The sequence below is a fragment of the Crocodylus porosus genome, unplaced genomic scaffold (assembly GCF_001723895.1).
Source record: "Crocodylus porosus isolate Cpor-Errol unplaced genomic scaffold, CroPor_comp1, whole genome shotgun sequence".
NCBI lineage: Eukaryota > Metazoa > Chordata > Crocodylia > Crocodylidae > Crocodylus > Crocodylus porosus.
The window spans coordinates 161,947,504-161,962,613 of NW_017728886.1; the positions used below are offsets into that span (position 1 = coordinate 161,947,504).

The window sequence follows — 15,110 nt, forward strand, 5'->3', positions numbered from 1 at the left end:
TAGCTTCACAAGCTTTAATTTGAGATGAAGTTTAGCCTTTAGACATGCAAGAAAGCCAGCAGAGGTATGTCTGAACTGATGCAATACATGGCCTTTAATTGCATTATGATATTAATTGTTCCCATTCACCTCTGTAGATAAAGAAAAGATGATGCCTCCTATTCACAGGGTTGTGAAGACTTAAGTTTCCTGGATCCATAACAATGGCTCCCTTCACTTTTCCTGGAAGTCAGAAGGCTGCTATGGCACTCATGCCCTGGCTCTCAGAGCCTGTTTCCCTTCAACAGGTATGCAGAACAGAGTGCACTTTAAACTAATAATACCTGTTGGGGATGGGAACAGGTTCAGAAGTAGTGCTGTCGCTGTTAATGTAGTTCCTTGCTCTTTAAATCTTCAGCCTCCAGTGTAAATGCACAGAATAGCAGCAGTATGATTAAGTATTGATTACTTTCCCTAATACAGAGATATTAAATCAAGATAGAAGAACATTGCCACTTTTGTAGTGAAACTTCTACAATGCCCACACAAACGCATCGATTTTTCTTTTGTGACAGTGTACAGTTTAGGGGGAAGAGGAGGGTCAAAATTTCTCTCCAAGTTATTTGCTTTCTCAGTGTTCAAAATCTCAACAGAGAAAGCAACCACCTGAAAAGTCAAAGAAAAGTTACAGACAGTGACACACTGACTTCCAGCCTAAAAGAAACCATGAATAGTCTGGAATTAGGCTGCATAATTCAAGCCACTGAAACCTGACTGTTTCAAGCAATATCCTGAAAATGGAAAGGAAATCTGATTAAGTTATATTTTGATATTTGCTATTACTCGTCTTATAGGCCAAATTTTTTTTTTTAAGTTGCCTTACTACAAACCAGAGGTTTGATCCTGTAAACACTACCAGCAGGAACACTGATATCCAAGTATTCCCAAAAACTGGCATGAAGTGCAACTAACAGTGTCATGTGTATTATTTTAATTGCCAATTTGATTTCATATTGTCGTAATCATATCAGCAAATGTTAAGAACATCTCTTTGCCACTTATTTTCGCATTCAGATTGCTTTTACAAGGCTAGAGTATCTATTATGGGCAATACCGTCAAAAGATAACAGGAGCCATGTAATAAATTCAACCCACAGGTTTTGCATAAAATAACATTTTTTTTTCACCTAATTTATTTAAATTTCCAATTCTTCCAATTCCAAACAAAAGCTAAATACAAATTTGAAACAGGTAAGCACTAGTTTTATCCAAAGGGAGCAGGTTTATATAGATTTACTCCAGTAAGGTACTCAACCCTTAAGCAAAGCCTTCATCATCAAAACTATACAGTAGTCTTCCTTATTTCATTGCACAATCTTCATGTTCTGTCAGAACCAACTTTTGACACTCCAAACACTATTTTACAGTTCACTGCTTTATAATGTCTATTCCAAAAAAACCTCAAGGGGTTTTCCATAAGAAATGTTTTAGAAACCAGTATTTCCTGCACAGTTCACTAGCAAGTTTACAAGTCTCAACTCTCAGGAAAAAATAATCTTCTACCAACATTGTTTCTGCAGCTATATTTTTACTTCAATTTTAGCTGCTTTAGTTACTTCAGACTCCAGGTCTGCCTCAATCTGTATAAATGTATCCAACTCTCATACAGTTATACAGCAACTTGGGGAAAGAGATCCAAAAATGAAAGTGCCAGTAAACTTAAACATGGCCCAGCAAAATAAAAAAGGCAAGAAATGCCTACATTAAATGAGATGCTTTTTTCCTTAAGATTTCTTTCCCGTGTTTACTTTTCTATTGTTAATAGCCACTTTTCTGTTCATTTAAATGAATCTGATAGTGCTGTTTAATACAATCATTAACAGCAAAGCTAAGGCTTTGTACCTGTTACATTCACTTCTCACCCTTTCAGTACTGATGACTAACATTATAGATGTTAGGGGGAAAACGACCAGCACAAATGGGAATACCACCACAAATGATCACCTTGTGCTTTCAGATACATTTGTTTCAGTGTACAACAGTCTCTTCATTTCACATTTAGTAAGATGCTGATGCAATGCAGAAGTGTGCAGAGCATCCTCTCTTTCATAAGGTCCATGCAGAAAACATTAAAAAAAAATAAAAGTTCTGAGATACAAATGAAAAAAAAAATCCAGAATGACCACGTTTCACAATGTATAGTGTTCTGAACATGAGTCCATTTTCTTCTACATTCTGAAAGAATAAAAGTGGTGAGGAAAGTAAGAATTCACTGCTGCTTTCTGTGATCTTCCCCATTTTGCTGGCCAGTACCCTACTCTGGCATATAAGGACGGAGGTGCTCCTCTATGGTACCAACCGCCCAGTGGGTGAGCTGTTCCTGTGGCAGGTACAGGCAGATGCTGCATAACTTGAAGATTGTAGCTTTGTTTTTTGGAGTCTGGAAATGGAAATACATATAAAAAGTTAAGTATGTAGTTTTTTTCCACCCTACCCCAGACACAGTTACACCAAAAACACCTTGAATATAGTGTAAATTCTACACGTTTCAACTCCTTCTGTATGTATCAGAGTCTGTCTGATCAAAACTAGGCAATGTCAACCTAAAAAGTTTTTAGAATTCTGAATTGCAACACCAGGATAAAATAAGTAGCACGGGCCTTGGCAAAACAAATGGAATTTGGTAACTTCTTTCCACAATGATTTCATATTATCTATACAATAATGAAGGATTTATACAATATATTTTGTATACAAAACAAGTCACACATTTCTATATACAAAAAACTAACAATGAAACCATCTCAGGTTCAAATTTCAGCTCTTGCAAGACATGCAGGATATTGCCTACTAGCCTACACAAGGTAGGAGCAGCACTCTTTCCTGCTTCAAGATCAGATCAGAGTTCTAGCACTAAGGGACGCTGACGTTTGACCAGTTTTTCCAAAAGACACTTCAATGGCCATGGAGAGTACATGTATGGTGATATATTCATAGACTCATTTCTTCAGTCAGGGTGTCCAGACTGTGGAATAATCTCCCTCTAGAGGTGGTACAATTGCCTACCCTGGAAATCTTTAAGAGGAAACTAGACATTCACCTTGCTGGGGTCACCTGACCCCCAGTTATCTTTCCTGCTTGGTGCAGGGGACTGGACCTGATGATCTTCCGAGGTCCCTTTTGGCCTTACAATCTATGAGTCATAGCCTAAGTCATTTGGCCCTTTGAGAGAGTCGGTCCAGAATTCTCCTGGGGTAATTAGAACTTACTTCTCCATTTCCTCTGATCACACTCAGTGGATACTACAGCATCACACATACTATTTACGCATTATACTATTCCCTATACCAGGAAGCCTGCATTTGCCTCAAGTTTACCAGTAGCATAGCTTATTTAAGCAACGCAGTGTTCATTTAAGCACCTATTCAGGTGTAAGAGAAGCTGGTGAAAAAGAATAGGTATCTAGGAAGCCTTCTGCAGCCTCTCTGGATGTGAGGCAAAGAAATAAACTCAAGAAGATCAAGAGTATTTAGGCCAGAAACAAAAGAGTCTTGTTTTTGTGAGGGTTTTGTTTGTTTGTGTTTTTGGGGGTGGGGTCTCTTTGTTTTTAAGTACATACATTTAGAAAAGTAAGTCATGTTGAATAAATAAGGGTCATGACTTGAATTACAAATCTTTGGAGCCTGAACTGGCAGACATACTTCACAGGAATAACTGCAGTAGCCGAATGAGGGTGTACTTACAATTATCCATTATCTTCGAAATCTTATTTGCTTTGGTCTTTACACAAAATCATTGAAATGTAATGTGTTTAAAAATGTAATGACCAGGATGTGAATGTTAATACTGATTTTAAAGTTTCATGCCATTTCTGCTACAAGAGGGGACCAGTATTTTTAGAGACTGCAAGACACCAAAGTGAACACAGCTTTCCAGAACACTAATAGTTAGTATTTTGATGCCCCTGAACACACGGGAAATCTATTTTTCTCCACTGCTGCTTTAACTAAATCTAAAGCAGCAAGAAAGAGCATTAAGAGTAAAAAGATTTAGCAAACAGAATAATACACCATGCAAGCAGCAAGGCTCAGAACAATCCCTGAATTCTGTGGCACAAGTGGCACAATCCACCAAAAGAATTACGATAGATGTTACCGTTATGTAAGTCCCAATTTAAAAGCTTTGTTTTACAGTGCTCCAAGCAAGTATTCTGATGAGTCAGTGACTGCAGTAAGATGTTTTACATACTATGTAGCTTAAATGCGGAAGAACCTGAAAAGCTAAAGGGAAGTGAATGTTAACGGCCTCCTTCCTCCTCTGAAATTCTCTAATCAGAGAGACTTGTTGAGGAAAGAAACAAAAAAAAACGCTGTACGAGCTTCTCTACTCTAAGACTGGCTGGAAGTGGAAGCAACCGGAATTCAGCTACTGAATGCATACTTGCCCTGGAAATCATTCCTCATGGAATGAAGTAAATTAAAGTGTTTCTTTTTTGTTGTTATGTAAGATTTACAAAAGCTCTGGTATCTATTTTCAGAAAGGTTATAAAAAATTACTGAGGTCAAGGCTATTGCCCAATGAAGATATCAGCTCAGACCACCGGTATTTGTGGTAGGTTATGCTCCTAAAGCAATTCAAAGCTGTAAAAGAACAGCAAAGCAAAGAAAGCTTCAACTACATGCCGTTAGGACTAACGCAATCAGGTGGACCTGCAGAACTAGGACCCTTAGCAACAGAAAATTCGAGCCGCTAAAGAAAAAGTTTCTGCATGACATATGACCATAGTACACTCACTCTCTTTGGCATGTTTACTAGAGTAAGCAGATGTCAAAGGAATGGACCTAGGATTGAGTAGAATGTAGTGAAGCTTGTGATGGTCTTCAGTTCCTGTTGAAGTTTCTTATAGATCTGGACTAATGTCTGGAAAAACGTTATCTAAGCATATGAAATTTGCTCTCCCAGGGAATGCTCCAGCATGTCAAAGGGAAAAACTTACCAAACTGCAGTCCTCATTTCTGAGTTTTAGTCTAATCTTTTCAGCTCTTGAGTCTAAACTCAAGGCCAGTGGGTCCCAAACCTGTTCAGGGCCCAACTGCATTTTGGTAATTTCAGATGACTCCATGCAGTGGTGAGTGCAGGCACACAGTTAAAAAAGCTACTCTACCCACAAGTAACATGGGTAGGAACTTAACCTTGTGTCTCAACTGTTCTATTAACTGCTCATGTGCTCTCATACCTCACAGAGGCAGTGAAACTGAATAAAATAGAGCTAAGCTTGTCCCAGTTTGGCTTTCACTTACCGTAAGTGTCAGTTACCCCTCAAAGGAAGTGCAAGTCCCCACCCCCAGTCAAGTGCCAGCATATAGGACAACTGCAGGTTCAGGGGAATTTGGGACTTCCTGGGGCTCATGACCCCACTCATGACCATCATCCCTAGTTTAAAAACTACTGCCTCAGTCTGAGCACCAGACGTTTTTGTCAGTTTGAAGATGTTTTTGACAGTTCTCATTTAAGCTACTCCTCTTGTCAAATGGGGATTTTTTATAGCTCATTAGAAACAGTGCAAGGGTCTCCACTGTTTTATTGATCTGTGACTAGAAGAGAGGGCATTTAACAATAATTTCTTATACCCATAATTACACAGCCTTTCACATTACCCCCATATTCTTGAACGTGAAAGCCTCAGAATGCCTTTAAATTGTTTTAAGAATATGTTGTTTCAATTCATTTTCATACATTTCTTACTAGTAAAGACAAGCCCCCTTTTTTTTTCAGTTTTCTAAAATAAGATCATATTAAGTCTGTTTTAGATTCTCCCCTTCCCACTATTGTCTCAGTAATGCAAGAGCATGGAATCAATCTTATATAGCAGCATTTCATATTTTCTCATGCATAACAAGCTCCAAATAAAATATGCACCGTCTGTTTGGAAGACAATGTAGGAAAAAAGATTTTTACAGGGTCATGGCTGACTGCGACACACTAATTCCTCCTGGGAACACAGAGTCCAGGAAGTGTGACATTCCAAGACAGTCTGGTGAAGCAGCAGGAACTTCCTGGTGGGACAGACAGTCTCTTGGGATGCCACACACTTATGTTTCCAGGAGGATCTACTCTGTCACAGAAGTTAAGCCTCAGATCCCTGCAAGGGCAGTAGCAAGACTTAGTTTTTTACTGTAACTAGCACTTTATACAAGTACTGGTAAATAAAGTAATATTTCTACATTGTAAGCCTCATGAAAGTACTACCAACAGTTCAATTTCTGCTTCGGGCACAACCTAGTGCTCAGCCAAAAGCTATAGGCATGACACTGTTAACATAGGACTTTGCCCCTTTAGCTTGCTGAGGAGATACAAATTGCAGTCATCTTGGAAACTGCATGGCATGCAGTGTCTCCAGCACAGAATACTGCTTCCCCACTTAATACCTGCACCCAAATTTTGGGAAAGAAAGGTGCATAATGTATGAGAGAAAATAAAGTACTTTTCTGCCTCATAGTCTGTTTTCAGACCATAGAATTCTGTAAATGGCATAGGTTATGTTTTGAAATTGCTTAACTGCAAACATGAACAAAATCTTTTTTCACATATAAATTAAATATTTACAACAGAACAAATAATTTGGTTGGGGACAATTGTACAGTATTTCTATGACTTTTCAAAGGCTATGTGTTTTCTTATGAGCAAAACCTAAAAATTCCACCCCCTTAAAGAAAAAACAAACAAACCCAAATACACATACATAGATACACTCTGAAAAAATTAAAAGAAAACAAATTTACCTGCAAGTGCTGTCTGTCAATGAAGAGAAACACTGACTGGTTAGGGTTGTTGATAACAATTCCAGTCTTGTCCTTTCGGCTCAGAACATGCAGAAACTGTTTTTCATAGTCACCATGGTGAAATTCAAACTTGGCCTGTGCAGGAATGAAACAAGTGCTTATAAACAAATCACATCAAAATTACTAGTTTTGGTTTTTATCCAAATAAACCAAGACCACCACAACCCAGATTTTTCAGAGATTTCCTGAGCTGCAAGAAATCAAGCAAAAAACAAAAAATACAAGCCACAAAACTATCACTCTCACTTCAACCCACAAAGTTATAAACACATTATCTGACCAGCAATCAGGTTATTCATCTGTTGGACACAGACATGAGCAACAGAAGACATATATGAACCATTTGCTCCAATACATCTGAAAGTAAAAACTGAATTTCTATTGCTACCACCTTGACTAAAGTTTGTTGTACAAAACAGAAAGGACATTAGACTCTTTCATAAGTAAACTAGAAAACTGTAGGCTAGATAAAACTACTATATGGTGGTTAACCAAGCAAAGGGCAATTATTAACTGGTCCACATCGGAATGACAGGAGGTTGAGTGGAGTCCCACAAGGGTCTGTCTTAGGCCTGGTGCTGTTCAATGCGTTTATTAATGGTTTAGATGCTGGCATGGAAAGCTCCATGAGCAAGTCTGCAGACAACACAAAACTAGGAAGATTATGAACAAGTTAGAGGATGCAAGCGCAATTCAGAAGTGTCCTTACAAATTGGAAAGTTGGGTTAGAACTAACAGGATGAAATTCAATGAAGAGTGCTACACCTCAGGAAGAATAATCAAAAACAAAATTTAAATAGAGGACACCTGGCTGGATAGCAGCTCTCTGGAAAAGGACTTGGGAGTCTTAGTAGATTACAACACTCAATGAGTCTGCAGTGTGATGCAGTCGCACACAAGGCCAGTGCCTTTTTGGTCTGCATCAACACAAGCATTAGGTGCAAGACACGAGGTGACAGTAATCCTTTAACTTGCCACTGGTAGGACCTCATTTGCAGGAGTGTGTGCAGGTCTGGGCTCCACATTTTAAAAAGGACACAGAAAAGTTAGAGAGGGTCCAGAGGTAGGCAATAAGGATGATCAAGGGCTTGGAAGGCAAGTCATATGAGGATAGGCTAAAGGAGCTAGGCATGTTCAGCTTGTGTAAAAGGAGCTTAACAGTGGACATGATAGTAGTCTTAAAATATTGAAGGGCTACCATAAAGAAGAGGGAAAGCACCTTTTCTGTCTTGCTGCAGCGAGGAGGATGCAAACCAATGCCCTGATGTGGCAGCAAAGTAAATTTAGATTGGATATGCAGAAAAATAAAACAAAAAATTCCTCATGAAATATATTCAGCATTTTACAAACAACAGAAGTGGGGAAAAAGCAATTCTATCAAGTACAAGTGTCTACCTGCAAATGACTTACGGGGTTTAAAAAGTTAACACACAGGAGCACCTGTGAAGTTGAACTGCAGTTTCTTAGTAAAGCATAAATAAGGCACTTTCCTTACTGGGCATTTTCCTCTGTAGTCCGTACTCAGTTAATGCATCGTCTTAAAAGTGACTGCATCATTTAGCAGAACTCTAAAAACATATCGTGTTTTCTTCAGTAGAAAAGCATCCACAATTTATACCACCATTTACCAAGTATACAAGTTATTAGACTTTGGTAGGAAAGAATAAGTTAAGAAAAACTCACTGCATTGAGTCAAAAGCTCAATGCAATTTGTCCATTTGCCATTCACTAAAGGAGCACCAATCATGCTCAAAAAACAGCTGAAACAAAAGCTGGCTCCTTTAGTCAAGTAGAGTTGCAAGTAGAAGTGACATCAGCCAGTGAATTTCTTGGCCACTTTTACAATCTATCTTTCCTTTTGTTTCCCACAAAGCAGCAAGGTGAAACACACTAACAGGGGAAAATACACACACACACACACACACACACACACTCTCTCTCTCCCTCTGTTGGAAAATATGCAAGTTCACAAACTAAAAGAACTTCCCACCCTTTCATTTTCATATTGGCATCATCTGCAATATCAGCACATTAAAAAATTCAAGCTAGGAGTTACCACTTAGTAAACCTAAACCTAACCCTAACAGAAAATGTACTGCGAACTGACAGAACATTTTTATGCATCACCTTGTACCCAAGCCCTTGTAAAAATATTACTACTACTACATAACTTGTAAAGAAAACAAAGTATGTAAAATAATTTAGAGATGCGAATAAAAAAAAAAACCTGCCAGAGCTGCATGTGGAAAAGTCTACTTTAACATACCTGCAAACAATTAAATTCAGGCAAAAATGCAAATTCTAGACATGATTTAAATGCATCTCAAGTCAAACTCTCTTTTATACAGTACAGTAACTATAATTATCAGAATTTTCATGACATTCTCTTGTCATTTGGATGCCTTGGTTATACTGAACAGCCTCAACTAGCTCCAGCTTCTCCAGTTACTAATATTTAAGCATCTGTCCTCTGTGAAGACCTTTCAGATAGTTTGCAGACACTGAACCAAGCAATGAAATGAAGCACAGGCTGGCATTCAAAATTTAAGCTGCTTTGTAAAATAAGTGGCTTACAAGTCTCTAGTATTCACAGAGTACCCATCATTGGTATTTCTGTACCAGTTGATTCACTGTAAAAACAAATACACCTCCACAAACAGTGTGTGAACATTATGCTCACTGGTTCTTCTCTGTAGTCAAATTAATTTGTTGTAAGAGCCTGATCTCAACATCAGTGACAGGTTTGGTACTGACTTCAATGTACACAAAGATCCCAAAAGATCAGTTTGACAAAGATTGAATGCAAACAATGTTCTTCAATTAGCTACAGTGGTCTGGAATTTCTTGCACGTTTTTTAGCTGCTATATCTGTTGCTTTAACATTAATATAAATATGGTGCAAAATAAAAGGAGCTCCATATACACTGCTATGACTTTAGCCTGGTGCACAGATTCTCAAATCAGGGTGCCAGGAGATCCTTTTAAGCCTACCACAGGGTGACATGCAATATTAGCACAGTTAAATGTGCAAATACCTTCACGTAATACACAAGATAAACCCAAGAAATTTCAAATAGGAATCCAGAGTCAAAAACATACTGACTTCTAGCCTTTCCATGCTCTGTGCAACAAAATTGTTCTATTTTTCCCTAGTCAAAAAACAAGTGAAAGCTAAGGGTTGCCATCTACCACGGGCTGCCTAGAGTACTGCTCCAGTAAATTAGTTGGCACAGCATAGCAAGAATTTAAAACTTATAATCTGAAATCAATTAATTGTTTTAAAATCTAGAAAAATACCTGAACAGGCCTAAAGGGCTCATCAGATCCCTTCCACCGAGAAAACAGGAGACAGACTATCTTCTCAATATCATTACGAGGCCAAAGAATGAAGTCCATCTCCTGGGTACAGCCAATCACATCCTGCAAGGAAAAAAAAACTGCACATTGGCTTACCTGCGATTCTCACAGCAGATCTGTAGAAGAGTGAAACTTATGTAGGTGCAAATTAAGAAGAACAAAATAAAATGAAGATACATAGTTCGTTATCACGTCTCCAAATTCTTCCTTTCCCACAAGCTTGTTTCATCCAGCTATTCAGATTTTGTGTTGTATTTTGCAAGCTCTTTGGGCCAAGGCCTGGGGACACTGATTTGTTTATAAATCCTAGAAAAACCCCAAACCAACTACTGCAATACATTATTTTACTACTGCAATACATTATTTTATATTTGGTTATATAAATTCTAGTTTCAAGGAAGCAGAGTATCAAAACTGTGTCTTTATATGAAAATCTAAGTAATGCTGCAGCAAGTTTTGTGACAGGTAAACTCTGTGTACTCTGGAGAGGTCAAGATTTGAAGAGGCACTTCTGAAAATATGTAATTCGTCTCAATCAAATACAAACAGAAACTTTTCATACTTACACAGATAACTAGATGGAATTCATAGATTGTAAGAAGTTGGAAGGGACCTTGCAAAATCATCAGGTCCACCCCCACCCTGCACTAGGCAAGATTCTAGGGCAAGTATGTAAATCATGTTTCAGCTTGGTTACAATTCCATTAAGCTACATTTCTGGATCCAGACTAAAATTCTGAATTCTAATCTAACAGAAGACTTGGGGACATAGAAATGTAGAACTGGGACACATATTTGCAATACAGTGTATACATGCTCAGACTGCAACTCCAAACTATAAAGTATAAACAATAACTTTACCCTGCGCATGGATTGGTAGCGGGGCGCATGAAGCTGTACTACATCTTTCTGCAGAAGCTCTATGGAACTTTCCAAAGAATAGCTGGAATCCCGCACACCTTTCAGGATATTTTCTTCGTAATTATTGGTCATGACTGGTATCACTTCAGACACTTCAAAAAGCGCTGACTTTTTCTTCTAAAAAGAAATAAAAGAAAAGTAGTAATGTTAATGGTCCACCCTTTTTCTTGGCAGATAAGAATAAACTACTGAACCTTGTATATTTTCCCCCTTAGTACTAGTGTCCTCATGTAAAAATTAGGCACTATATCACTGATTTATGACTTAACATTGTAACTTAAGAGTTACACTATTATATGCAGAGCTCTTAAGAGAGCAAGTCAAAGAGCAGTAAAACCTTGTTTAAAATAGCTTTATTTTGGATAGCTTCTTCATATTTACAAACTTAGGCTCCAAACCTAAAAAAACTTCAAATGAAGAGCAAGAATAAACATTGGCAAGACTGGAGTTCAACTGTCTGCTTAAAGGAATACCTTTCAGCCTTACCAACAGTGCTGAATGCAGATTTGTTGGTGAACCAAGCCAGTAACACACATTTTTTGTATTTAATGGTTTCAGATTCCATCAAATGGAATTTTATGCTCCAACCTCCCCCAGTCAGTGAAAATGGAGGCAGATCTAATCCAAGAATAATTTTAGCAACCATAAATCATCAGTGTGTAAGAAGTGGTTTCACAGTTGAATTCTGTACTATTTCATCATGAACAGTTGGTTAGCACTGTTTCAGTATTTCCTGTCCATGGAACAACTAGTCTTAAACAGCAAAAGCAGTTTGCCACTACAGCCACCTGTAAACAGACTTATTTAAAACTTTCTTTCAAGAACTACATTAGAGATGAAGCAAATTCTATTGAATCTAGGCCAAGACCGTTAGGCCCTCATACATAAGTAACGGACAAACATTTTTTTCTTGCTGGCCAGACTATTCTAGATCCAAAGTAACCATTTAGGCCCCAGTATATAGGTACCAGATCAACTCACATCCAGCGTCATCTTGGACTTAAAACAAACCGTTGTAATTTCTAAAATACACAATTGGAGGATGTTGCCAAATACAGCCAGAAAGTTGCACCCATTTTCAAACATTTAAACTCTGTATTGATTAGGAAGCACTAATTACTACCGCTGCTTAAAATGTTAGTTATTTTAGACTTGTGACATATACTTTTACCTAGCTAACAAGCAGGGCACCATCATGGAGAAAAGAATAAACTTCACCCACTATATAAATATAGAATTTTCTTCCCATGACAGTCACTTGAAACTAGTACATCCCCAGTATCACACAAGAGTGGTGCTTTTACCAACTTGTTTATGCTCTGCCCAACTGAACTAAGTACAAACACTTTTCTTCAGTTAATTAAAAACTTTAGTTCTGTAACATCTAGTACTAGTCCTTAGTTCTCCAGTTGCCCACAAAAACAGACTCAAATATTAATAAAAAGTCTGCCCCCAAAGCTATTTTAGAAAGCCTTTAAGATCTTCAGAATTCCACAACCATTCCTTGTACCACACATACTTTCAGCCTCAAAATGCTGTTAAGTTTAACTTCACTGCCTCCCCCTTACAGGAGATCATCCTAAAAGCTCTACATTTAATAAAATATCCCAATGCTATTCACCTTCCATCTTTCACAGTCCTGGGACAAAGTAATTTTATCAACTACTTAGTACATCCACTACTTGTAGTAAAACAACTATGCGTCTGTTGCCTCAGTGGGAGACTTCTGTACTGTGATAGACCCTGCATGTTAATATTGAAGAGTTCTACCCGCTACAGCCAAGTAAAGACTTGTTTGTAAAAATAATGATGAGTTTCAGATGTGCACGGGTTTGCAAGGTTTCCAGATGCACTCTGAGGGAGGGGTTGAAACTGTCTGAATGCCTTCTGCTTTAACCTGATAAACATGATAATTTCAGTAGCTGCTGCAGCCAATCCTCTCTCTCTTGCAGCCTGACCATCTGAAACAGTCAGTTTGAGCAAATCAGACTTCATGAACAGCTTTTAAAGAATCTTAATTTCTTCTCCCATTGGAAAGCCATCTCAAAGGGATGTGTGAACCACTACAAGACTGTAAGCACATGAGAAGAGAAAGACTGAAGTCACTAAAAAAAAAAAAGCACTAGATAGAGAGAAAACACAATTAAGCTGACTGACTGAATGGTAGGAAACAAATTGGATTTAAAGTTTTTCATATTAGGTAGCAAGGTTTTTTTCTGTAAAACATGATTAACAATGTGCAAAGAGCTAAGTTACATTGAAACAGGCAGCAGAGAGGATTTGAAAATGGAAAGTTACCTTGTCTTTGAATACAAAGGCAATATACATCTTGAAGTCAAACTGGTCAGCTAGAGATTCTTTTTTCTTTCTAAGCTGAGCACGAAGTCTGTTCAGAGCTTGTTTCTTCCGGGAGTTTGGGTCCCCCATTTTTGTAAGGTGGTACTAAAGCCTTTGGAAACTGTCACTAAGCTATGGGCACTTTTTCATAAGACTTAAGTACAACAGAAACAAGTCATTTTATTCCTGCTAATACAATTGAATAGATAAAACGCGAATGTAACCCAAAAAACGCACCTCAGGCAATATTTTATGAGACTGTCATATTAAAGGGGTCAAGAAACAAAATAAGCCGCTGTCCAACCATGGTTGGACAAGGAGATTCGGCAAAAAGTACCAAGAAAAAAAAACGCTAACAATTTTTAAGAAGATACATTGGTGTGAACAGTTTAACTGCAGGAGTAAGTGGGTGAGAATAGGGATGCGGGGAAGTGATCACAATTTACGTGTACAACAAAAAGCAACTGGCACAAGCCCAATCCATGTGGGGATTATTTCTGCCCTTACAAAACAAGGAAAAAAAAAAAAAAAGAAACTGAAATTACAAATTGCGCTTTACCCCAGCCAGATTCATGACTCTGCTATTATTCTCAGGTTTCCACTATTGCTAGGTTGCCTGTCTCTGTCCCTCTTTTTTTTTTCCTTCTTTACCCTTTAAAAATTATTACACTTGGTGGAGAGCAGAGAAAAGGGTGCAGAGGAGGAGTGCACATCCTGGGAGGTACAAGATTTCCCTGCCAACAACAGAATCATCAACTACAGATGTGGTGCTGATTTGCAGGGTAGCAAAGAGGAAAAACAGCGGAGTCATTTCTAACTTCATCCTGCTCATCATTAGGCACATCACCACCCTGAGGCTGCCACTGCTGAGAAGGGGGATCATGATGGCCACAGACGAAAGGTGGGTGGGGGGTGAAGGGACGGGACTCTCTCCCCTGGAGATTCGAGCCCTATGCAAGCCCCCAGTCCTGGCTGCCCACCACAGTGAGAGCTCTACATCCCCCAAAACCTAACGGGCTCCTTCATAAACTGATGCCCTGCCCCAGGATCCTCCTCTCTCTACTGCCTGAGCCCGGTTTAGCTAGGACCATGCATGGCTGACTTCTGGCCTCTCCTCCCGCAACTGGGCAAGCTGCCCGAGGCAGTGAGACACCCGCTGGGTGCGGCAGGGGCGCAGCCCTCTCACTTCATGGTGACTCTAAACCAGGAACAAACAAACGGGGTAAAAAAACCTGGGGGGAGAGAAGATGGAAACAAAACCCTGAGGGAGCCCGGGGAAGAGCAGATTTCCGTGCCAAAATGAAAAACAGGGGAGGGGGGAAAAAAAACCTGGGGGAAATGAAAGTGAAACACCGGGCGCAGACCCCTGTGCCAAAACAATCCTAATTTTTTCTCCTGCAAGGAAAAATATTGATTTGTTTTTTAAATTCCCCTTGGCAAAAAAAAAAAAAAAAAGAAAGAAAGAAAAAAAAAAACCAAACCGAGCTGCAATCACTTCCCCTCACACCTCACTCCCCAAACCCGCAGAAAGGTGGTGTCGGCCTCGCCCCATACATCCCCCCGCGCTGGGTGTCACGCGGGGTCCAAGGCCCGGCCCGAGACGAGGCAGGAAGAAAAGAAAGCGGGGAGGGGGGAGGGGAGGGGAAAATCCCCGGCCGCGCGTGTCCCCCGCGG

General features: G+C 39.1%; 1 protein-coding gene across 1 annotated transcript; it reads right to left on the minus strand.

Annotated features, from left to right (window-relative positions):
• On the minus strand, positions 1-15,083 carry CUNH6orf62 (chromosome unknown C6orf62 homolog). Its single transcript, XM_019544411.1, has 5 exons — positions 13,398-15,083; positions 11,040-11,216; positions 10,119-10,241; positions 6,762-6,896; positions 1-2,419 (listed from the first exon to the last, which is right to left on the minus strand). Exons 1-5 carry the CDS (start codon positions 13,524-13,526, stop codon positions 2,294-2,296), a joined length of 690 nt encoding a protein of 229 aa, XP_019399956.1. The 5' UTR covers positions 13,527-15,083; the 3' UTR covers positions 1-2,293.
• Between the last annotated feature and the right edge of the window lie 27 nt (positions 15,084-15,110).